This window comes from Hemitrygon akajei, chromosome 19 (assembly GCF_048418815.1).
Source record: "Hemitrygon akajei chromosome 19, sHemAka1.3, whole genome shotgun sequence".
Lineage (NCBI taxonomy): Eukaryota > Metazoa > Chordata > Chondrichthyes > Myliobatiformes > Dasyatidae > Hemitrygon > Hemitrygon akajei.
The window spans coordinates 16,995,139-17,021,668 of record NC_133142.1 but is presented as its reverse complement, the minus strand read 5'-3'; the positions used below and the strand labels follow the sequence as shown (position 1 = coordinate 17,021,668).

The 26,530-nt window shown below is 38.4% G+C and overlaps 1 protein-coding gene across 1 annotated transcript in view; it reads left to right on the top strand.

Moving 5' to 3' along the window:
* The window catches only part of nup210 (nucleoporin 210), a 116,886-nt gene that overhangs the window by 83,158 nt on the left and 7,198 nt on the right, over positions 1–26,530 (top strand). Inside the window, exons 29-36 of the mRNA XM_073072159.1 lie at positions 601–692; positions 8,650–8,824; positions 11,254–11,426; positions 16,038–16,258; positions 16,349–16,485; positions 19,651–19,774; positions 24,159–24,302; positions 24,513–24,763. Coding sequence (XP_072928260.1) covers positions 601–692; positions 8,650–8,824; positions 11,254–11,426; positions 16,038–16,258; positions 16,349–16,485; positions 19,651–19,774; positions 24,159–24,302; positions 24,513–24,763 — 1,317 coding nt within the window. The remainder of the gene's footprint in view (positions 1–600; positions 693–8,649; positions 8,825–11,253; positions 11,427–16,037; positions 16,259–16,348; positions 16,486–19,650; positions 19,775–24,158; positions 24,303–24,512; positions 24,764–26,530) is intronic.

Genomic DNA, 26,530 nt, shown 5'->3' with positions numbered 1-26,530 from the left:
AAGCTGTAATCTGTTTATTACAATATGAGAGGAAAATAAGAAAGGGTTCATTGCCTTTTGGATTTGTGTTTGTATCCTTATCCATTTCCATAGAATCTAGTTGGCAGTATATATATATATTTTTTATTATTTTTTTTTTAAAAAAGCCTTGATTTGTTCTGTAATTCTTAAAGTAATCTTAAATTAGTCACATGCCAGTGATAATAAACCTGATTCTGATGAAAACAAAGTCATAGAACTCAGCGTCCAAAGATCCAGCAATCAGTTTTGATGTTGGTTCCAAGTAACTGGGAAGTGTAATATCATTCATCTTACTGAGCAACCAATCATGCTAACTCACTGAAAGCAAACCAGGAAATTTACATAAAAAAACATTATTTCAATCACTTTTTCATGATTAGTGTGTAAAATTAGTGTAGAGGCTGAACTTAAATTTAATTATTTTTAAATGCTTTTTATAGTCCATGCATATAAAATGCTAAGGCCAGGGAAGCTCTAAAGAATTCACTTCCATAGCTCTTTCTATCACTGTATGCTTTGAACTGCCTGTATGTTTACATATTATAGAACTGTAAAATTGTTTTTTCTTTTACCCTTCAGGTGTTTGAAAAGCTGCGGTTATTAAATCCCAAGGTTGAAGCAGAGCAGATATTAATGTCACCGAACTCTTTCTTTAAAGTTCAAACAAATCGGTATGTTTTAAGATGTAACAAACAATTTGAATTTAGATCTTGCAAGATTTGAATGCTACCACTTAGATTTTCTGAAAAGCTAAAATAAATTAGAAGATCAGTCCAAGTAATCTCGTTATTCAAAAATATTACTTGGTCTTGGTAGTGGCATTTGTGAATTTTGGTGCTCTGGCATTAGTTGCTGTTGTAACCTGCCCAAGTATTTTTGTTCTTGCTTATGGTAATGTTGAATCCAGATATCCTTTCATGATTTTATTTAACCTCCCAAAGACATTAACCATTACAAAACATGATACAAATGACTGACTGTATTATGATACAAAGAGTTAAAAATACAGATGACAGGTGAAGGTTCCTTGTCATTTTCTTCCTCTGATGCAGTTGGCCTTCATGTAGCAGACACACAAATAACGTAACCAATTTGCAAGCTGACATACGCAGGTCTATTCTTCTTTTACCTTGATCTTCGCTATCGGAAGTTAAGGTTCTGTTGCAAACACCAAACTACTTTAAGGATGTCTGATATTCTGCTTTAATTCTGATGCTCAAGATCAAGACCTTTGAACAGAGCGGAAATGATGTTGATTAAGGGATAAGCCAGCAAATTGATTATTATCTGCTATCTGGGACAAAAAAAAATGGCAGTAAGGCTAGTGGATCACCTATTTAATTTCTCCAGCTCTTTGGGAATCTTTTTGAGCAACAGGTCATATTTCAAGTTGATCATTAGGTTTCATCAGATTTCCCTTATTTTCAATCATGCAGTAATATGCAATGGAATGAAAAACACTAGGGTACAATCCCAAATTGTTTATGGAAAATATTCAAAAGGATCATTGTTCATGGTTATGAAATATTATTTGAATTATTAAATCTGTGTAAAATAAATGAAATGCTTAATATATAATTAAAGGGCCACATTGGAAGGACTTATAAAGTACAACATTAGGAATTAAAGCTTATCGTACCTGATTGAGGAGCTGGTTTTCATTTTGAGGAACAGCACATTGTCCTAATACACTTCCCTTCCATAAGGTCTGATTTGCACCCATAACGGCCAATACTGCAGAATGAATTTGTGAAGTATCAGTGGACTATCATGGAACCCTTGTGCTGGAAAAAGTAACTTGAGTTAGTGGCCTTGATTGCAAATCAACACAACTATTGAATAAAATCCCCAAAAGACCCTTACAAATGATAAATCAGTGAACTAATCCATCAATTCTATATCTGTGATATACCCATATACCCTAAACAGGATACCATCAAATAGTATTTCACAAGAAACTGGGATTGTGATATGGATTTGTGACCATGGTGTTGAATTATTTGAGTAGGGGAGGATATTAATTACAGTAACAATTAATGGGGAAGCAGAGACGGCTTATCACAAATGAGGAAACTTTTTAGTAACTTGAATGTTTTTCTTCCACTACCCCGCCAACCTCTGAAGCAAGTTCCACTACTTAATAATTTCATAGCTGATTTGACTGTAATCTCAAATGTATATTCCTTTTCAACTCTGCGAACCTTTCACCCCCTTTGCTTATCCAGTATCTACTTTAAAGATATCCAAAAACTCAGCTTCCATCTTTCTTTGAACAAGAGTTCCAAAAAGCTTGCAACCCTCCATAGTAATTCTGCCCCCTTCACTTTAAAGAAATCTCTACTTTAGATCCTCTCATAAGAAGAAATACCCTCTCCACATCCATCTTGTCAAAACTCCTCTAATGAAGTTCTCTGTCACTCTAGTAGCTCCAGTAGGTGCAAGCCTAGTTTGTGCAACTGTTCCTCATGAGGCAGCTTGCCCATTCCAGATATTAATGCAGCAGATCTCCTTTGAACTGTTTCCAACACATTAACATTCTTCTCCGAATAAGGAGACAAACACTGTGCAGCACCCTTGAGATAATACAACTAATGCTCTGTATAGCTGAAGGAGAAGATCACTACATTTGCATTCAGTTCCCCTAACAAAAGATGATAACATTCTGTCAGCTTTCCTAATTGCTTGCTGTGTGTGTGCAGAGTAGCCATTTGAAAATAATGAACTAGGACAGCCAGATCCCTCTGCATCTTAGAGATCTGGTATCTCTCAGCATTTAGGTAAGGTGCATTTTAATATTTTTCTGTTAAAAAGGACAATTTCACATAGTGCTTCATTTGCTATATGTTGGTTCATTCAGTTAACTCACCTACACCCAATGCTACTTCCTTATATTTTCCTCACAACCTGCTTTACTATCTATCTTTATCATCATTGTACAGCATCAGGAGAAAAATAGATTATCATCAGTGAATGTTTATAAGAACATAAATAACTGAAGCAAAAGTAGACAATCCAGCTGTCCAGGATGGGCTCTGCCATTCATCAAATTCAGAACCTGAGCACCATTTCCCTGCACTGTCCCCATATCCCTTCTTTCCCTTAACATTCATAAATCAATGTCTGTCTTGTGAGGACGAGAATTCCAAAATTTCACCAAACTTTTAATTCATCTCAGTAGCAGTCAGGCAAACCCCTGTTCTGTAAGAGGTTCCACTGCTTATAGACTCCTCAGCCAGTGAAAAAGCTTCCCTTCATCCGGCCAATCCAATGAGAACTTTGTAAGTTTGGATGGAATATAAGTATTCTGTATACATAGCAACCCACACAAACTCCCGGGGGGAGCTCAGCAAGACAGGCAGCGTCCATGGAAATGAATAGTCAGCTGACGGTTTGGGTCGAGACCCTACCTCAGGACTGGAAAGGAAGGGAGAAGACACCAGAATTAAAAGGTGGGGGGGGGGGAGGGGAAGAAGGCTAGCTGGAAGGTAGCCCCCCCCCCCCCCCCACCTTTGTATTCTGTCTTCTTCCCCCTTTTCTGTCTTGATGAAGGGTCTCGGCCCGAAACAACGGGGCTGTTTATTCAGTTCCACAGGTGTTGCCTGGCCTGCTGAGTTGTCCAAGCATTTTGTGTGTGTTGCTTTGGATTTCCAGCATCTGCAAGCTTTCTCATGTTTATTCTATATACAGTGTTCCCTCATGCTGCAAACTTTATCTCCAGATCAAGACCTTTGAATCTTTGTTGCATTTTCTCTATGACAAGTACGTATTGGGTATGGAAATCAAAAGTGTATACTGTCTCAGGTCCTATACAATTGCTCTAAAACATCCTTAATCCTGTTTTTACTCACTTCATAATGCCTGCCTAATCACTTACAGAGTCATAGAGAAGTACAGCATAGAAACAGACCCTTCAGCCCATCTGGTCCACGCCTAAACCATTTAAACTCCCCACTCCATTGACCTGCACTGGGACAATAGCCCTTATTTCCCAACTGTCCAAATGCCTATCCAAACTTCTCTTAAATGTTGAAATCGAGCTCACATGCACCACTTGTGCTGGCAGCTCATTCCACACTCTCGTGATCCTCTGAGTGAAGAAATTTACCCTCATTACCCTTGCCCTTAATTTACCCTTAAACTTCTCACCTTTCACCCTTAATCCATGACCTCTGGTTGTAGTCCCAGCCAACCTCAGTAGAAAAAGCCTGCTTGCATTTACCCCATCTATACCCCTCATAATGTTGTTTGCCTCTATCAAATCTCTCAATCTTCTGCGTTCTAAAGAATACAACCCTAACTCATTCAATCTTTCCTTATAACCCAGGTCCTCCAGACCCGGCAAAATCCTTGTAAATTTTTTCTGCACCTCTTACAACTTTGTTTACATCTTTCCTGTAGGTAGGTGTTCAAAACTGCACACAATATTACAAATTAGGCCTCACCAATGTCTTGTACAACTTTAATACAGCATCCCATCTTCTGTACTCAATACATTGATTTTTGAAGGCCAATGAGCCAAAACTTCCTTTATGCCGCTTTCAATGAATTACGTACCTGTATTTCCGGATCCATTTGTTCTACCACACTCCTCAGTTCTTACTGTTCACAGTGTAAGACCTACCCTGGTTGGTCCTGCGGAAGTGCAAAACCTCAAACTTGTTGCACATGCATTTTGATTTTCAGCATTTTGTGTGCCATCAACAATTATTTATCTTTTACTTTTTAAAAAAACATCTCAACTGTTCTGTTATGTGCAAAATGAGTCTGGCATTTTGCTAAGTTATATTCCAACAGTCATGTTTTTGCCCACTTAGTCAGTTTGATTTATCCCCATGAAGCCTTTCTATGTCTTTCAGTACTTCCATCTAATTTTGTACATGTGATCCCTCATCCAAATCGCTGATGGAAATTGTAAATAGATGGAGCCCAAGCACAAATCCCCACTGTGCCCTTCTAGTCTCAAGTCTCCTAAGACTGAGAAGTATCTGTTATTCCCACTCTTTGCCATCTGTCAGATAACCAGTTCTCGATGTATGACAGTATGTTCTCTAACTTTGACCAGCCTCCTGGCCAGAATCTTATTGAAGACCTGGCATAATCTAAATGTACTACATACACTGTTTTCCTATCTATCACAACAGTCATAGAGGCATACACTATGAAAGTGGGCTATTAGTCCCAATTTATCAACACGCAGTGGGCATCATTCCATATTAATCTCATTTCCCAGCATTTGGTCCATAGCCTAAATGATTCAATTGCTCATCAACTCAGCTTCAAACACTCTGTCCTCTCCTCAAACAACTGGAGTGGTTAATCAAACAGTTTTTTCATATAAATCCCATACCCAGTGCTGTTCATTTCTGTTATTTTGAAGGCATTATGCTGTTGTATCTTTCAAAGTTCAAAGTAAATTTTATTATCATCGTACATGTATGTCACCACATACAACCCTGAGATTCATTTTTCTGCAGGGAATACTCAGCAAATCTATAGAATAGTAACGATAACAGGATCAATGAAAGATCAACCAGAGTGCAGAAGACAACAAACTGCAATTCCAAATATAAATAAATATAAAGCAATAAGTAACAAGAACATGAGATAAAGAGTTCTTGAGGTGAGATAATTGGTTGCCAGAACATCTCAATGAATGGGCAAGTGAGTGTAGTTATCCCCCTTTTGTTCAAGAGCCTGATGGTTGAGGGGTAGTAACTGTTTCTGATCCTGGTCGTACAAGTCCTAAGGCTTTTGTACCTTCTACCTGATGGCAGCAGCGGGGAAAGAACATTGCTTGGTTGGTGGGGATCTCGGATGATGGATGTTGCTATCCCATGACAGCATTTCATGTAGATGTGCCCAATGGTTGGGAGAGCTTTACCTGGGATGTACTGGGCCGTATCCACTACTATTTGAGGGATTTTTCATTCAAAGCGATTGGTGCGTCCGTACCAGGGTATGATGCAGCCAGTCAATATGCTCTCCACTACATATCTATGGAAGTTTGTCAAAGTTTTTGATGACATGCCAAACTCCACAGACTCCGAAGGAATTCAGCAATTTCCCTACTTCCAACAAAGAATTAGAGCATTGGATTCCTAATCTGATTTGTAACCAGTACTTGCATTTTATGACTACTGACAATTAAATTCAAGCTGATGTAACTTTATTTTACAGTTTATTCTATTTTGCCTGTTTTGTTTTTCAACTCTGTTAAGGTTGTTTAGAATGAATTGCCAAATTTAGGTAATGAAATGTTATCCACGAAGCTTTGAATGAAGGTACTTGGTTTCCCTTGGAAGCATTACTATTTATTGGTAATAGCCTTCTGCAGCTATTTGTGGATTTAATTTCACTTTATTTGAAGTGGATTTTTGAAGGTTAGCATTTGAATCTGCTTTATTTGATTAGGTGTTTGATGATGTGAAAGTATTGCCTCACTTTTAAGTGACTTTGCCAATAAATTTGATAGAGCCACTAAATCTGTAATTTAACTTTTGAAGCAAACATCCCAGTGTTAAGAAAACTAATTTCCAGATAGAACGACAATTATTAAGTTGTCGCTGCTTTAATCTGCATGTTATCAAGTTTACATTTCTCTTCCTTTAAATAGCCCAAACTTACTTCAAGAGGATAATGCCTGTATAACATAAAAACATCACTTTTTTCTTCAGTAGATACATATTAGCTATCCTCCATATACAAGCTAGGAAGTGGAATCTGACTTGGAGCTCTGTCGAATAATCATGTAAATTAAAGCCACCCTAACCCATCCTATGCAGTTCTACAAGAAATCATTACAGTGTAAAAACGTGATGCTAGATCCGCACCACCAGGTTCGGGAACAATTATTACCCCACAGCCATCAGGCTCTTGACAAAGGAGATGACTTCACTCATCCCATCACTGAACTCTTCCCACTTTAACTGGACTCACTTTCAAAGACTTTTCATCTCATGTTCTCAGTATTTATTGTTTATTTGTTATTATTCATTTTCTCTTTCTGTTTGTATTTGCAGTTTGTTGTGTTTTTTTTTCCACATTGGTTTTTGTCTGCCCTGTTGGGTGTGGTCTTTCACTGATTCTGTGGTTTTTTGTATTTACTATGGTCGCCCTCAAGAAAAGGAATCTATCTCAGGGTTGTATATGATAACATTAATAATAAATTTAGTTTGAACTTTTAAAAAAACTTGGCTAATTTTCTGCAGTGAATTCATTTAATACACGTTAATCTGGCTTAATTTTCTCAAGAGATGTTAAGCTAGCACTGAGTAATGGTAAAGTAGAACACAACTCTGGCATGAGAGCACAGTAGAAAGTAAGTTTACAATAAATTTCTGTCAGTTCAAATAACATGGACATATTGAATAGAATAACAATGCCAGTGTATTTGTTCAAGCTGACCGTCCTAGCTTAGCTCATTTAAATTTACTTGTATTCTTTCCTGATTAGGGAAAATTAACCATTTCATTTCTTTTGCTTTGTGAATGCCATGGATAAGTAGTGGGGGAAAAGATTCTTTTCTTTTTTGAACTAGTTGATTTAAAGAGTTGGAAGTGATAACTACATTACCAAAAGAATGAAGGGCAAGTTAGCAACTTCTAGTAGTTGCATAATTTAGTAGTTCATATTGTTGGTTGTCTGTAGCAGCTTTTAAATGGAAGGAAATTCTGGTTTGAAAAATATAAAATTTAACAAGGTTTAGAGAAGTGGTGGAAGAATAGAGTTAAGTTGGGAGTTCCTGTGGCCAACTGGCACCATACTGAGATAAAATGTAAATGGCCATGTCTGAGCTGCAACATGAGATTCCAAACATCAGTTTTGAATTAGCAGAGATGAAGGAACTGAATTTGCAATGAAATATTTTATGCTTCCTAGCACCAAATTTCTGAATATTCTTTTACATTTTTGAACTATTTTAAAACTTAAGAATCAAAATCCCAGTTCCATTTATAGCCTAAGTGATTGAAGTCTTGGGTGACAAAGAATGTATGGAATTGGTGAAAGTTGTTTGACTTACATAGATGAAAGTTCGTACTTGGTGACATTTGAACTGTTTTGATGCTCCAGTAATGATGCGTGCAGTTTAGATCTTGTTCCTCCAAAATAATGTTGCATTTCCTGTCAATTATTGTAATGCGAGCAATTTCCTAATGGTTGAATGTGCTTTATAGAGGTTTAGGCACCTCTCTGAATGTGTGTTGGTTGAGTGTAAGTTTTTAAGAGTGAATTGGGAAGAATGGGCTGAACTGACTAAAATGTTGAACAAAATATTAGTATAAGTTAATTGGTTGATCTCATCACAAGTAACGTCATTTGTTTTTGTACTAAATGAGAAGTCTTTGCGTTGAGGAGGCACGGAGCTTCAGGTTTACTACATGCCCACAGCTTTGTGATGGTTTAATGAACATTGAACTGCCATGGCTGGTTTAATATCAATGTATATTTACCACACTATACTGCCTTTTTATTATTATGCTTTATCTTTTTGAACTGTGTTATAGTTAACTCTGCACGCCTCTGCACATCACTTTGGTTCACGGGGCTGAAAGATTTCTTAAAATAATTTGTGTTTGCTCAACAAAGATGTTTTTCACTGATAACACTTAATGCTTGTTTGATTGGCAGAGATGGCGTGGCTTCTCTTAGTTACCAAGTACAGGACTGTTCTGACAAATCTCCTGTGATACAAGTGGATGAAAATGGACTTCTGACATCTGGTTCTATAACTGGATCTTGTACAATTGAAGTGAACTCTGAAGAGCAGTTTGGTATCAATCAAACTGTCACGGTTGCTGTTAAGGTCAGAATAAATCATTAGATTTTTCTGGTTCTCTTTTGATTTTTTTTTATTATGGTTTTGAATTCATTGCTTTTATTAAATGTCAAGACTTTGTCTTGATGTATTGAGAGTCATAAAGTCATAGAAAATTACAGCACAGAAACAGGCCCTTCAGTCCATCTAGTCTGTGCTATACCATTTAAACTGCCTAGTCCCATCAACCTGAACACTGACCATAGCCGTTCATATCCTTTCGATCCATGTACCGATCCAAACTTCTCTTAAACGTTGAAATCAAGCCATGCACCACTTGTGCTGGCAGCTCATTCTACACTCTCACCACCCTTAGAGTGAAAAAGTTTCCCCTCATTTTCCCCGTAAACTTTTCACCTTTTACTGTTAATCTATGACCTCCAGCTGTAGTCCCACACAACCTCAGTGGAAAAAGTCTGCTTACATTTAGCCTATCTATACCCCTCATACTTTTATATACCTTTATCAAATCTCCTCTCAGTCTTCTACGTTCCAAGAAATCCTAACCTATTCAGTTTTTCTATAACTCAGCTCCGTTAGTCCCAGTAATACCCTTGTAAATTTTCTCTGTACTTTTTCAACCTTATTTACATCTTTCCTGTAGCTTGGTTACCAAAATTGCACGCAGTTCCAAATTAGCCCATACCAATTCTTATACAACTTCAACATAACCTCCCAACTCCTGCCCTTAGTACTTTGATATATGAAGGCCAATGTGTGAAAAGCTTCCTCGCTGTCCACTGCACCCCCAATCTCGGTGGCCTCCGCAAACTGATCCAGATAACCATATTATCATCCAGATCACTGATCTAGATGACAAACAACAATGGACCCGGCATTGATCCCTGCGGCACACCACTAGTCACAGGCCTCCAGTCAAATCCTCTTCTACCATTCTCAGACTTCTCCCACAAAGCCAATGTCTAATCCAGTTTATTATCTCATCTTGAACGTCAAGCGACTGAACCTTCCTGACCAATCTCCCACACAGGACCTTGTCAAATGCCGTGCATAAGTCCATGCAGACAACATCCACTGCCTGGCTTTCATCAACTCTTCTGCTAACTTGTTTGAAAAACTCTATAGGATTGGATAGCCAAGATCTACCACACAGAAAACCATGTTTACTATCCCTAATCAGTCCCTGTCTATCCAAATGCTCATGCATCCAGTCCCTTAGAATACCTTCCAGTAACTTCCCCAGTACTGATGTCAGGCTCGCCGGCCTATAATTTCCACGTTTATTTTAGAGCCTTTCTTAAACAGCAGAACAACATGAGCTATCTTCCAGTCCACTGCTACATCACCGGTGGCTAAGAATGATTTAAATATCTCGCTAGGGTCCCTGCAATTTCTGCACTTGCCTCCCACAATGTCCAAGGGTACACCTTGTCAGGCCCAGGGGATTTATCCATCTTTAGACAGTATGCATCTCCTTGTCTGTAATCTGTATAGTAATGCCTCCACAATCTCTTCAGCCACCTCTTTCAGAACTCTAAATTTACACCATCTGGTCCAGGTGACTTCTCTACCTTCTGTCCTTTTAGTTTCTCCAATAACCTTCTCTCTAGTTGTGGCAACTTCACACACTTCTTGCCCCTGATGCATGGAACTTCTAATATACTGCTAGTGTCCTCCACAGTGAAGAATGATGCAAAATACTTATTCAGTTCATCAGCCATTTCCTTGTTCCCCATTACTCTCCAGCATTATTTTCCTGAGGTCTGATGTCCACTCTCACCTCTCACTTTGCACTTCATGTATCTGAAGAAACTTTTTGTATCCACTTTAATATTATTGGCTAGCTTACATTGGTATTCTATCTTTACCTTCTCAATGACATTTTAATTGCCTTCTGTTGGTTTTTAAAAGCTTCCCAATCCTCTAACTTCCCACTAATTTTTGCTCAATTATATGCCCTTCCGTTGGCTTTGACTTCTCTTGTTAGCCATGGTTGTGTCATTATGCCTTTAGAATACTACTTCTTTGGGATGTATATATCCTGTGGCTTCTGAATTGCTTCCAGAAATAGCAGCCATTGCTGCTCCACTGTCATCCCTGCCAGTGTCCTTTTCTGATCAATTCTGGCCAACTCCTCTCTCGTGCCTCTGTAATTCCCTTTACTCCACAAAATACTGATACATCTGACTTTAATATGTTGGGGGAGATGCTACACACAAATTAAGCATATTTCCAGTTTATAGCTATTGTTTACATTGATAGATATTTCTGTTTCACATTTAAATTAGGATTCAAATATCTGAAACTTAATTTTTTCAGTGATGCTCGAACCAAAGTATTCATTTGAAGATTACAGTAATTATACAATCTGCTTCAATAGGACAACAAAATAATGTGATGTTTTACATGAAACTACATTCGTGCTGCTTCCTCATGTGCTGCTTTGTAATTTTTAGGTTGCACCTGTCTCGTACTTGAGAATCAGCACAGGTCCTGTGATACACACACTCAACGAGTTTGCACTCGCCATTCCAGTGGGAATAACGTTAACTTTGACTGTCCATTTCCATGATAGCTCTGGAGATCTCTTCCATGCTCAAAATACAATGATAAATTTTGCAATGAACAGGTAAAGCTTTGATGGTTTTGAAAGATGTTTATATTTGTGGATTTAAGAAGTAACATTCTATAACTCAGAACCTAATAAGGTGAACAAATTCTGTTTTAACTCTGGGTTTTATAAGCACCACGTACAAACATTAATGAAGCTTTGTTGCTTTGAAATTTATTATACAAATGTTGTTTTCCCAGGTTGCAGAGTTGAAGATTTTTGAGTAGTACAGTATTATTTGTGGTAAAACAGATTGTAAGAATAATAATATTGTGCCATAGTACAAATTGTAAAGTTAGCAAGATGCTTTAAGACAATGGCAAAGATAAGAACAATGGAGAGGGTCAGGAGAGTTTGATTTAAAAGGGATTAAGAGTTTAATATTCCTTTTGGCTCTCTGTATGTTAAATGTGTCAATCTATGAACCTCTCCTAATGCTACCAGACTTCAGCTGAGCCAGTATTCATCAATTCTTTGCTCCAGCCCACTACAATGGATAATGAAGTTTGCCTCCTGTGACTTAATTGTGATGTATTTCCACAAGACAATTTGCTGCTAACCACTTTATTGGATTTGCAATGCATGACAGCAAAGGAGATCAAATGATGTATGATGCACTTTGTAAAACAACAAATCACAATCTGACGCTTAGAAAGATTTTGTGGTAACTAATGAGCAAAGGTGTAGGCTGCTAACAATGCATCTGTTGCCAACAAGTAGCCACTAAAAAGTCAAATAGATAATTGTAGTTTTATTCTAAGTCCCATAAGTTTATTTTTAATGAAATTCTCGGTACATTTTTTTTGAAATTCTGTCCTCTGACAGGTGTGTGAATGGGGTGGGGAGGGGAGAATGACTCCAAAATTAGAACATTTAATAACCTGGGTAGGGAGAAGACTTGGAATTTCAGGAATTTCATCATCTTAAACTGCTGATCAGTTTGAGTTTACTAGAGCATCAGCTACTGATTCCATTTGTGTAGTAGTTTTAACATAGCCAACATATCCTAAATAACTTCAGTGTTATGAAGTAAACAAGATCATCATCAATCCACATATTTGGGAGATGATGACATTTGTTCTAAGCAATAAGTTTTTACGGACCTTTCCATGAGGATAAACAAAGTGTAATGGGGTAATGACAGATTTTGCAAGGCTCGACTGCTGAAAAAGAGACCAGAATTTGAAGGAGAATCGATGAGGAGAAAATCATTAGACTTTTCAAGAAAATAATACATGGGCAAGGATCTGAAAGCAAGGATGAGATGGGTGTTGCTTAAAAATGGCCCATTTTAGTCTGACAAGCATGGTTGAATATGAGGACATTTTCAGAAGCATTTGGTTTGCTCTCAAGTTTAGAGGGTGAAATGAGACTGATATTTAAATTGATGAATTCTAAAGCACAACAAGGGTGGATGAAACTTTCAGGAGTTAAGTTGGATATCGTAATGAAGGTGAAAAGCAGGGCAGTTGCAGGTGGTATGGTTGGTTATCTGAAGCTTGTGGCTGAGATGAAACATCTTCCCCTTTCCCAATATTTAGTTGTGAGAGGTACTCTGCTTATTCGGTAGAGGAATATGCTGACAATTCAGGTCTCTAACCTTATTATCTTTGCACACGTAACCTTCACTCAATTAGGTGTTTGCTGTAAACTGCAGATTCAGGTGCATTTATTTGTCACATGTACATGGAAACATGCAGTGAAATGCATCAATACAACCGACCAACACAGTAGTACAACAAACACAATACAACCAACCAACCAACACAGTAGTACAACAAACACAATACAACCAACCAACCAATACAATAGTACTACAAACACAATACAACCAACTAACACAATAGTACAACAAACACAATACAACCAGCCAACACACTAGTACAACAAACACAATACAACCAGATAACACAATAGTACAACAAACACAATACAACCAGACAACACAATAGTACAACAAACACAATACAACCAAACAACACAATAGTACAACAAACACAATACAACCAACCAAACAACACAATAGTACAACAAACACAATACAACCAACCAAACAACACAATAGTACAACAAACACAATACAACCAGCCAACACACTAGTACAACAAACACAATACAACCAGACAACACAATAGTACAACAAACACAATACAACCAACCAAACAACACAATAGTACAACAAACACAATACAACCAACCAAACAACACAATAGTACAACAAACACAATACAACCAGCCAACACACTAGTACAACAAACACAATACAACCAGACAACACAATAGTACAACAAACACAATACAACCAGACAACACAATAGTACAACAAACACAATACAACCAGCCAACACACTAGTACAACAAACACAATACAACCAACCAGACAACACAATAGTACAACAAACACAATACAACCAGACAACACAATAGTACAACAAACACAATACAACCAACCAAACACCATAATAGTACAACAAACACAATACAACCAGCCAACACACTAGTACAACAAACACAATACAACCAACCAAACAACACAATAGTACAACAAACACAATACAACCAACCAAACACCATAATAGTACAACAAACACAATACAACCAGCCAACACACTAGTACAACAAACACAATACAACCAAACAACACAATAGTACAACAAACACAATACAACCAGCCAACACACTAGTACAACAAACACAATACAACCAGCCAATACACTAGTACAACAAACACAATACAACCAAACAGCACAATAATACAACAAACACAATACAACCAGCCAACACACTAGTACAACAAACACAATACAGCCAAACAACACAATAGTACAACAAACACAATACAACCAAACAACACAATAATACAACAAACACAATACAGCCAAACAACACAATAATACAACAAACACAATACAGCCAAACAACACAATAATACAACAAACACAATACAACCAAACAACACAATAATACAACAAACACAATACAACCAACCAATACACTAGTACTACAAACACAATACAACACAACCCAGGGATGTACAGGAGCTGCCCTCAAGTGTCACTATGCATTCCAGTGCCAATATAGCCTGCCCACAATGTTCAGCAGAAGAACACTAGCAACAATAAGTTCAAATTCAAGTCTTTAATAATCATTCAACCTCACATGAATACAGCCTAATGAAACAGTGTTCCTCCAGGGCCAAGGTGAAAAACACAGTACCAACAGCACACAATATATATAGCACATACGGTTATGATGGCAGAAAAACACACAGGCTGACAAAAAAAAAAAATAGCCCAAGTCCGCAAGTGTAGATAGATGGTGTCCTGATCCAGCTCGGGCTTCCACCGAGCAAACACCAGACAGCAGCACCGACGAGGGCTCAGCCCTCCCACCCCAATATAGATTCCAACGCACCCACAGAGGCCTCTGCTCGCTCCCAGGCCGCCTCCGTCGTCTCCTCCACTCTCCATCACCATCGATCTCACCAGAGAACCAGACTTGCAGTATTCTCTATTACTAATGACCAACTCGCACCATTTGCTGGACTGTGCATCGCCACAGCACACAGCAAGTCCAGACGATGACAACACAACAATGGTACACAATAATTCCAGTTCCAGCTGCTATCATGCAGCTCAGTGATGGGTACACCTGTGGTGTTTGATGTTCTTAACATCCAGCAGTGTCTTGCAATCATAAAAAAGACATAAACGACGCACCTTTGGTTGTACCCAGACAGGCCGCTGCGACTGAGCATGCCACCATCTTACCACTGCAAAAGCAGAACAAGCCCCTTCCCACCATCCCACCCACTCACACACACGGGCAGATCTCCAGCCTCAGGACAGGCTGCCTCCAGAGTCCTTGGCCCCGGACTCTCAGACTCACAGACATTGAGCCTGGACTCACAGCTACAAACAAGACCTCTGACTTCCAGACACAGTAACCCAGGGCTTTTGACTTTCAGGCCTCAACCTCCAGAATTGCTGGCGTCAGTCTTCAACCCTTGGGCTTCTGTAATAATGAAGCATGGAAAGAGATGACGTAGGGAAATTTTCAGAGATGATAGAGACAAAATTCAGGCACTAAAGTGCTGAGACTTGGGCTAAGAGAAAGCAGAAATGGGAGAGAAAATCACTCCCATTCCACCTTGCATTTGTAATTGTCTCTGGGTGGTTAATTATGTGAAGAAGACTTCAGTAGTAACATAAGATTAATTGAGGAAAGCTTGAGCGTTACTGATGCTGGAGACAATAAATTCCATGTTAAGTCTTTTTAGCACAGATGAGGTTTTAAAATTAATAAAAGTGCGTAGAAAGACTGATTGCCATTGATCATGCACACTTTACTAAATCATTATGTTTGTTTATAAATACTTGCAATGAAGCCTTGCTTTAGAGATTAAATAAATAACTAAACAACAGGATCTAAAATTAGACCAGCAGTTTACAGCATATATGTATTTTTTGGATCACAAGTACGAATATGAGAGTGAGGCATTTTCATTTATCCACTGAAGTTCTGGTTTTGAAATAAAGCGTACGTGGTCTGAAATATTATGCCTATATTTTATTTCATTATTTGTTTAATTGTCTCAATATTAATTAATGTTTATATTGATTTTTATAGGGATGACCTCATTCAAATTGGCAAAGGGACTATGAATAATACCTTAATAATAAGGACGGTAAACATGGGGCTCACTTTGCTGAGCATATGGGATGCAGAACATACTGGCATTGCTGATTATGTTCCCTTGCCTGTAGAACATTTCATCCAACCTGAATCGCTGGACGAACTTGTAGTTGGTGATGTTATATGTTTCAGCAGTAATCTAGTTAATCAGGAAGGTAAACATCCGATATATTAATGGATATTCAGATCAACGTTCAGTGTATGACTGTTCGCTGAAATTCAACGTCCCACCTGTGTTCTTTCAGGTCAATTCGGAGTTTGGAGTTCATCTTCCAGTAGCATTCTTCAGATTAGCCCTAAGACAGGCACAGCAGTTGCAAGAAATTCTGGTCTTGTCACAGTATATTATGAAATACCAGGATACCTCAAAACCTACAGAGAGGTAAGCTTTGCAGATAACAAGGAACACTTGCTGGGACTAGTTTATTTTTTTGTTTTGTGCCTAGATTTTGTCAACTAATTAATTTGGTAGAACAGGGCATGGCTTAAAACAATGTACTGCTTCCTGTAAAATAACTGGGAATATATTTTAATATTTGATTGAATTTCTAATGTCCATACCAAGAGAAAACCTGCCATCTTTTAAGGGCAGGAATCTTTAAAAAAGCTTTAGAGTGTTGGGACACAGATCACAAAGGATTGGATGGTTTAGCTGATGCAATCAAGACAACTAATTGTGGTAAATATGAATATAATAAGTGATAAGCTGTTTAAGCCTGAATGCATGATTCACCCGGTGTCCATGGAGGATTATTCTATTGTACGTTTTCCTTCCTTCACTATCCTATTCAAATATTCTTGACAACCTGCAATGAAATCACCACCACCACTTGATTTCTTATGATTATCCTGGTACCAAGCAATGCTGCAGTCAATTTAGATTGATCGAGCCTTCTAGCCTAAATCATCCAAACAAACCAAGATGCCTACTATGCTAATCACATTTGCTGCATTTGGCCTGTATCCCCCGTCCTAAGCATTTCTATTGATTCAGATAGTTTTTTGGCTGTCTACCAATCATTTGTGATTTTACGATATCCTGGAAGTGACCTATTGTTATATTTGTAACACCTGCCACACTGCATATGTGGTACTATAGACAAGTATGGCAATATCTCAAATTTTGCTAGTAAGAAAGTCCATTTGGCCACGTGTTGAAACACAACATGAAATCTAGTACTTTTATATGGATAGTGATGTTCAGCAAGCTTTCACAATCACCCTATTAAATTTACAATCTTATGTGAGCTGAGATCACTAAGTACTTTGGGAGTGGGGGGGAGACTGCTAAGAATTCAAATTTACCAGTGTTCATTCCCAATTCCTTCAATTTGTACAACTGAACGTATTCTTCACAAATTTGTCGTATGTTTAAGTTCTGTTCTTGGGGGAGGGGGCAAAGGACATCCTTTTTTGCTTTGATAACAGAAAATGCTAGAAGGAAATAGCAGGTCAGGCTGCATCTGCGGGGGAGAGAAATGGAGTTAATTTTTCAGATTGAAGACTCTTCGGTAAGGTGAGAAAAGAAGTTTATATGCTGCAGGAGGGGTGGGACAGGGAAAATAGCTCAACGTGGCCTTGCCTGCTGAGCATTTCTAGCATTTTATATTTTTCTCATTTAGATTTTCTATATTGCAGATTTATTTTTGGTTTCAGCATTGTTATTGCTCCAAGAGTCTTTTCCCAACCGTTTTTATGCCATGGACCAATACTGTTAGGCAAGGAATCCATCGACCCCAGGTTGGGAATGTCTTATAGAACAAAAAGCAAGACAACCCAGGAACAGCCCCTTCAGCCCACAATGTTGTACTGAATCAATTAAATTACTGATCGAATAGCTAACTAAACTAATCTATTCTGCCTACACAATGTCTATATCCTTACATTTTCCTCACATTCATGGGTCTAACTAATCGTTCCTTAAAACTTTCTAATGTTTCTGCCTCTACGTTCACCCCAGGGAGCACATTCCAGGCATCCACCACTATCGATGTTTTAAAAAAAATTCCCCTGACATCTCCTTTGAAATTACAATCTTTCTCCTTAAATGTATGTGCTCTGGTATTAGACTTTTCATGCCTGGGAAAAAGATACTGTTTGTCCACTCTGTCTCTGGTTCTCATAATCTCATAAACCTCTTATCAGATCACCTCTCAGCCTCTGCCACTCCAGAGAAAACTACCCAAGTTTGTCCAGCTCTTGTTAAAGTACATGCCTTCTAACCCAGTCAGCATCCTGGTAAACCCCCTCTGCAGCCTCAACATCCTTTCTAGAAAGGGGCGGCCAGCATTGTACGCAAATCTCCGGATGCAGCCTAACTAGACTTTTAGAAAGCTGCAACATACTCTAACATCCTGACTTTTGAACTCAGTGCCTCAACTAATAAAGGCAAGTACGCCACATGCCCTCGTTATCACCCTATCAACCTGTGTAGCCACTTTCAACGAGCTGTGAACTTGGACCCCAGGGTCACTCAGTTCATCGACACTGTCAAGGAGCTTGCCTTTGACTTGTACTGTTTCTTTGCATTTAACCTACCAAGGCGCAACATTTCACGTGTACCCGGGTTTATCTGCCCATATCTGCAATTGATCTATATCCTTTACCCATCTTCTATGCTGTCTACAACACCACCAATCTTTGTATCAACTGCAATCTTACTGACCACCCACTAACATTGTCTTCACAAACAGCAGAGGTCCCGGTTTCCTGCGGAACACCACTAATCACAAACCTGCAGCTAGAATAAGTCCCTTTGGCCTCTACCCTCTATTATCTATGGACAATCCAGTTCACCATGGATCCCATGCACCTCAATCTTCTGGATGAGCCTCCCATGAGGAAACTTGTCAAATGCCTTACTAAGATCCATGTATACAATATCCACAGCTCTACCTTCATCGATCACTGTTGTCACCTCATCAAAAAGCTCAAATCAAGTTAGTAAGACACACTTGCCCCAGCAAAGCCATGCTTGCTCTCCCTAATTAGGCCATGGTTTTCCAAAATGCTCATAAATCCTATCCCTACGAATTCTGTCCAGTAACTTCCCTACCACTGACATGTGAACTAGAATATGGTTTCCACAATTATCCCTGGTTCCCTTCTAGTACAATGGAACAATGTTTATTATATATTATTTAGAGATACAGCATGGCATGGACCTTTCGAATCACACCCCCAACAATTCCCAATTTTAACCCAAGTATGATCACAATTTACAGTGACCAATTATCCTACTAACCAGTACGTCTGTGGACTGTGAAAAAGGACCTGGAAAAAAACTCTCACATTCACACTGGGATAATATATATAGACTCCTTACAGATGTGGCTGGAATGGAACCCCAAACTCCGGTGGTCCGAGCTGTAATAGCATCATGCTAACCGCTATGATTTATCTCTGTGCCATTGCTTGGTGTACTGCCAACCCACTTTACAGTTACTTTATCACTACAGAATGATATTACTCTCCACAACTCTGTCACTCTTATTATTAGTGATTTCTAATTGATGAGATATATTGAGCAAACACCGTTGTTTTTCAGATGGTGGTTAAGAGTGCAGGAAAGACTGTTGTTCAGGTGCCGAGTGGCGCGCACTTGTCTTCTCAGGCTGGGACTGTGCCATTTAAGCTTCCTGTTACCATCGGAGAGAACAACAATTTGAAAGGTATTTGTCTTGGGTAGATGGGGATTGTGAGGGAGGGGAGGGGAATCAGTTGTGTTTGCCTAGTAATTGATTAAGCAGTCTGCCTTGTAAAGTTTGCAGCAGTCTTAATATGAACAAACATGTGTTGTGTCAATAGAATGAAACCGAGCTAAAAGAGGGAAGTTTTTGCTGTCTATCATTTAGATTACTGTGATCATCCATATTGTCATTGTAACATGCCAAGCGTCTTTTCCAAATGTCAGCCATCTTTATTTATTTAATATTAGTTAGGGATGGCTGTTGAGAAAACAGTTTTTCCGAGCAGTGATCTTCAAACACTTATTTTTTTTCACTTCCTGTGTTATCCAGTGGTTTTCATAAATAACGACGAAGCAAGTATCAAAGTTGGATCTGCTAGTCGCTCACTGTAAGAACCTATCTTCCAATGTACTAGAAGAAAGGAAACAGATTTCAAGTCAAGTTAACATTTTACTGAAAGTGGGTGATTGGCCTTGATGCTATAAATAAGTAAAATTAATGTTACGTAGATAGGAAAGAATAGAAAATTAGTAAAGTAAGAAACAGAAGCAATAATTCAAATGAATGTCACTATTCAGAGAAACACTTAAGTGCCATTTTTACTGTAATAACTAAACCATTCATGAAAATCAAGTTTTGACTTAAACTCGACTTTCAGAACTTTTCGGATGCATGATGCAAGGTCTAAAGAAAAATGTGCTAGAAATTATTATACAGACACTTTATGAATATATCTCTAAAAGAAGAAAATCTTGTTCTTCAGTTCTGACCTAAAGAGCAAAGTGCCAGCCATTGATTGACGTTAATGCTCTCACTTCTGTGTCAGAAGGATGTGAATTCAAGGGCCATCAGACAGCTGAGAAAATATTTTGGAGCTTTAAGATCCACCACCAGTGTTGAGAAGTTGCACTTACAGAGATGCCATCATTTGGATGATATTTAAGCTTATCAACCTTTCAAGCAATATTTACTCTCAGACAGGGGATTCCTTGCCAATATTATGAAAAAGAACTTAAATTTAATCACCTACGTTGAAACATAAAAATCTTACTCTATTTCCCTATATTTTAGGACCACAACCACTTTATTGGCTGCAAAATATACATTGAGTTGCCTAACTGGAAGTTCTTTCCTTTTTAATAAAAAAACTCACTTAATCCCAATGTGCTACTTGTTTAAAAAAAACACACGAAACAGCTGAGTTACTCAAAATCAAGATAAGTAAGCACAAATGAACCTCAGCCTTCAGCTTAACTGAGAGCCTTGTGGTGTTCTGGTGGCCTTCTGTTAGAATCTAAAAGGGCAGCGCAGTCCTCCAGATTTCCGAGCTGGGAAAGTTACATGATGAATCTGCCCCCATTGAGCTGAATGCGGAACAAACAGAAGGATGAGCTTTTTATTTTCCTTTGGAAGTTTAAAACTATTGTTTCGGTGTTTACTTATCAGATTGTGTTACAGTTGATTAGTTATTTTCATTGCTTGAATGCCAACAAAATTCCAAAATATTAAGTTTCATTGATGGCTAGTAAGTCAGAATGCTACTCTGGCATCACAGCTGGCTGTTTGCAATCAGGGCCCTGAATTGAACTGCACTGTAATGGGTCTAGCTGGGCCAAGGGTAGACAATGCCTTGAACTAAGCTGTAAGAAAGAGCTTGGTCTAAAGCAGGGCTTCCCAACCTGGGTTCACTGGCCCTTCATTTAATGGTATCAATCCGTGGCATAAAAATGATTGGGAACCCCTCGTCTAAAGGCAGGTCTCATAACCTTTGGTAACCTGTTCTGTTACTTAATCTTCATATTCTAATTTGCAATCAGCAGTAGGGGATCTTTGCAATTAAAATAGTTGATATTCCTTTGAACTACAGTGAACATCGGTTTAAATAACCAATTCCTCTAGTCCATGGAGAAATAAACTATGTGGGCGTATATTGTTTTTAAAATTAACATGGATTATATTGCGCTTGATTTGCGCAAGATTTGATGTGCTTTATACCTCTGAACTTCCAAACATTTTAAAACAGATGTAATCTAATGGATGATAATCTATTTAATTAGGTATTTTGACATTTTCCATCTTTATAAATGTTTTCAATAATTTCAATCCTGTGTCATTGTGGCACTAACAAGCGCTCATATAACTTCTAGTATTTAATTTGATTTTTATAGAATATCTTTCAGTGTTCCAGCAAATTCTCATGGAAAGATGATTTGCTTCAACATTGAGTTCACTTCATATGTTTAACTGAAGTAGCTAAATTCCTGTTTGATAGTGAAAGAAGTTGGAATTTTCAGGGTTTGGGGGCGATGTTACAGAGAAATTGCAGCAAACGATTATTGTAAAGCAAAAATAAAATTTCATTCTTGTTTAAAAGCTGTTTAAGATTATTTCAGAAAATACAGAGTCAGAATCAGGTTTATTATCACTGTCATGTGACATGAAATTTGTTAACTTAGCAGCGGTTCAATGGAATAGATAATATAGTAGAGAAAAATAAAATAAAATAAAAATAATAAGTAAATCAATTACAGTATACATATATTGAATAGATTTTTAAAAACGTGCAAAAACAGAAATACTGTATATTTAAAAAGTGAGGTAGTATCCAAAGATTCAGTATCTTTACCAGATGGAATCAGATGACAGAGGGGAAGAAGCTGTTTCTGAATTGCTGAGGATGTGCCTTCAGGCTTCTGTACCTCCTTCCTGATGGTAACAGTGAGAGAAGGGCATGCCCTGGGTGCTGGAGGTCTTTAATAATGGACACTACCTTTCTGAGACACAGCTCCCTAAAGATGTCCTGGGTACTTTGTAGGCTAGTACCCAAGATGGAGCTGACTAGATTTACAACCCTCTGCAGCTTCTTTCGGTCCTGTGCAGTAGCCCCTCCATACCAGACAGTGATACAGCCTGTCAGAATGCTCTCCACGGTACAACTATAGAAGTTTTTGAGTGTATTTGTTGAAATGCCAAATCTCTTCTAACTCCTAATAAAGTATAGCCACTGTCTTGCCTTCTTTATAACTACATCGATATGTTGGGACCAGGTTAGATCCTCAGAGATCTTGATACCCAGGAACTTGAAGCTGCTCACTCTCTCCACTTCTGATCCCTCTATGAGGATTGGCATGTGTTCTTCATCTTCCCTTCCTGAAGTCCACAATCTGCTCTTTCATCTTACTGACATTGAGTGCCAGGTTATTGCTGCAGTACCACTCCACTAGTTGGCATAACTCACTCCTTTATGCCCTCTCTTCATTACCTAAGATTCTACCAACAATGGTTGTATCGTCAGCAAATTTACAGATGGTATTTGAGCTATGCCTAGCCAGACAGTCATGTGTATATAGAGAATAGACCAGTGGGCTAAACACACACCCTTGAGGTGCGCCAGTGTTGATCGTCAGTGAGGAGGATATGTTATCAGCAATCCGCACAGACTGTAGTCTTCTGGTTAGGAAGTCAAGGATCCAGTTGCAGAGGGAGGTACAGAGGCCCAAGTTCTGCAACTTCTCAATCAGGATTTTGGGAACGATGGTAATAAATGCTGAGCTATAGTCAATGAACAGCATCCTAATGTAGGTGTTTATGTTGTCCAGGTGGTCTAAAGCTGTGTGGAGAACCATTGTTACATCTACCGTTGACCTATTGTGGCAGTCACAGCCAAAATCCTTTTAATGTGCATTCATTGAGTCCTGGAATAAAAAGATCGGGCAATCAATATCCATTTCAATATTCTGAAATCACATTGATCGCTGATTAATGCTGGTTTCTGCTGTTGCTGTAATTATGTTTGCAGTACCGATAGTGAAGTTTTGTTGCTGACAAATTCTGAATATTTTTTAAACAAAGTAATAAGGTTGCACTGAGGCTCACCATTCCACATAGAAAAAGATTGAATTATTTTTATGTTGTGATTTTAATGGTCTATAACTTATCCAAGTTGTGAGTGGGGAGAACATTCCAATATAAAGGTAAGTATACTAGACAAAATTAAATCTTCAGGTGCACGAGAGATTCTGCAGAATCTGGAAATCCTGAGCAACACATACAAAGTGCTGGAGGAACTCAACAGGTCAGGCAGCCCCTATTGAGAGGAATAAGTTGGGAATAAGATCGGCTAGATCTGTTAGCTAACTGTTCACCAGAGAGTGTGGTGGACTTCCCTTCAGGATCGAGGGAGATCCAGAATAGACAAAATTTTTAGAAATAAGCTGCGAGATCAGTAAATTTAAGACCTGAACTGGGTAAAATGATGAAATGTTTTGTAGAAATGACAACTTAAATGTTGTAGTAAATATTTTCGGATGTTGAAGTTACATTGTTTGTATTACGTACAGAGAGGTTTAAACATGCTTTCTTCCAGGGGAGTGTACGGCTGCACATGTTGAGGCAATTGATCATATACACCCAGAGTCCCTTTTCACTTGCAATTTGCAATTCAATAATGCAATAGAAATAGCAGCTGAAGATGTGTTCAGTGTCCAAACAGGATTTGATGCCCATTCAGGTAAGAATGAGCTTTTCTGTTGTATTTTTTGGATTCAGTAGTTTAAATACCTTTGAGCTTATTATAGGAAATCCATATTAAGTCAAAAGAAAATATTTTTATCACATGAAATAATATTTTAGCTTTTAAAATGTACTTTCCATTGTTGTTCATGATTTTGTTTTTCATTATTTAAATCTAAATTGAAGTAATATTTTTCTTCCTTATTAGGCCACTACACCTGTGGTGTTACAGTGCAGAAACTGACTGATCACCAGCTTAAAATATTAGTCAAAGACAAAACCTCTGTCAATGTGAAGGCCTTGGTACTTGATGCTCAACTCACTGGAGAACAAGTTGGTGCCAATGTCTCATTTTTACCTGATTTTTACGTTGACCATTCAGAAATTCTTTTGAGCAACCTACACACCACTACTGAAGTTACAGTATATGGGACATCGGAAATTCTGGCAAACTTGGAGGTAACGGTCTTACTAGCATATTGACACATGAAGTCTTAATCTGTTTGAGAAATTAATTATTTTCTTCCAGTAACACATTGAACTGATGCTGAGATGTATGTTAGGATGCACTGGGTTACATCATCAGTGATGTAACCTGGGGTCATATGGTGATTTGGGTCTTTCAGTGTCAGTCGCTCTTGTCCAGGTGACCCAGCCAGGGCTGATCAGGCCCAGGCTTGTGTCCCAGCAGCGGTCCACGGGTCATACCTCTTGATCCATAGCCGCCTGGAGGCTCACACAGCAGCCTCCGTGACAGTCCTGATGGCTCATTTCTTTGCAGCCCCCGTAACGCCAAGGAGAGAGTAGGATTTTACTGTGGGTTTGTTTACACCAACTCTGGTAAAGGAGCAATGCAGTTATTTAGTATTGGAGTGAAAATACTTGAGTTCTAGCTGTTATACTGGCACTGATGCATTACTTTGAAATGAGATTGAAACTCCCCTTCAATGAACATATGGACTGAAACTTGCATCACTAAGAACTTTCCTATTGTTTGTTGACTGGTAGTAGTTGTTGAGAGTGCACTGAGAATCATAGAGGGACAGATTTACATCTGCGGTGATTTGTTCAGATATCTATATAGAAGCAACACTAATCCAAATTTTGAAAGAAGCCAGAACACCCAATTTCTTTGGCAAATACGATGTAATGAACAGCTTGATATTATTTATAAGAAATGAGTTAATAGAACTGAATCTTAAGAAATCACCCTGGTTTTCTAGGCTATATGTTAGGAATTCAGTAAGCAAATCTATAAATTTGTAAATATCCTGTATAAATTTCTATTGTGAAAATCAATTGGAAACTAAAAATATTTTCTTATGACTTGCTAAATAAAAACTTGATTTTTAACTAATTCCATATTTTCACATTTTGCTGTTAATGTAGAACTGGAGCTGGTTTTCAATATACTTTGTACCAAAGTATTCATGCCCTGTTTATCTTTGTCACATCGGCAGTAATTAACACAAGAGATTCCAGTGGAAGTTTGGAGCAACACACACAAAATACTGGAAGAACTCAGCATGCCAGGCAGCATCTACGGAGGTGAATGAACAGTCAATGTTTCAGGTCAAGACCCTTCATGCTGCCTGACTTATTGAGTTCCTCCAGCATATCAGCAGTAAAGCTAGCTTTTTGCGTGGCCAGTTTTCATCATTTTCATAACCCCATAATCAGCGTTGCAAAGGTGGGAGTGAGGAAAGGAAGGGCTGAAGCAAAAGACACAAGTGCTTCTATTGCACAAAAATGAAACCCCACCACTTATTTCTAAGTAAAAGTCAAAAACACTGCTGATGCTGGAGATCTAAATTAAGCAGGCTGGATCTGTGGGAAGAGACACAAAGCTAAGACCCATTGTGGAACTGGGAAGAAGACCAGCTTGTTCTTCTGCAGGATGGGTGGGGAAAGGGGACTGTGTCTGATAGGATAAAACTGAGCTGACCGTGGGGTTTAGCTGTAAACAAAGATACTTGATCAGTGAGTGAGGGGGAGCAGTTAGGGAGTTTGAATGTAGACAGAAGAACTGATTAAAATAAACAGTAAGAGTTGTGAGAATCAAAGCAGGAAGACCCGCAAAGCAAGTCCTCCTCTCCCAGAGATGTGGGGAAAAGAAAGAAAAAATGTGTGGCTAAAACAGCAACCAAGCTGAGACAGTATCACAGATGTTAAGTTGAAGGGTGTTTTGTGCCCAGACCAAAGGTGAGTGACTATTCCCCAAGCTTG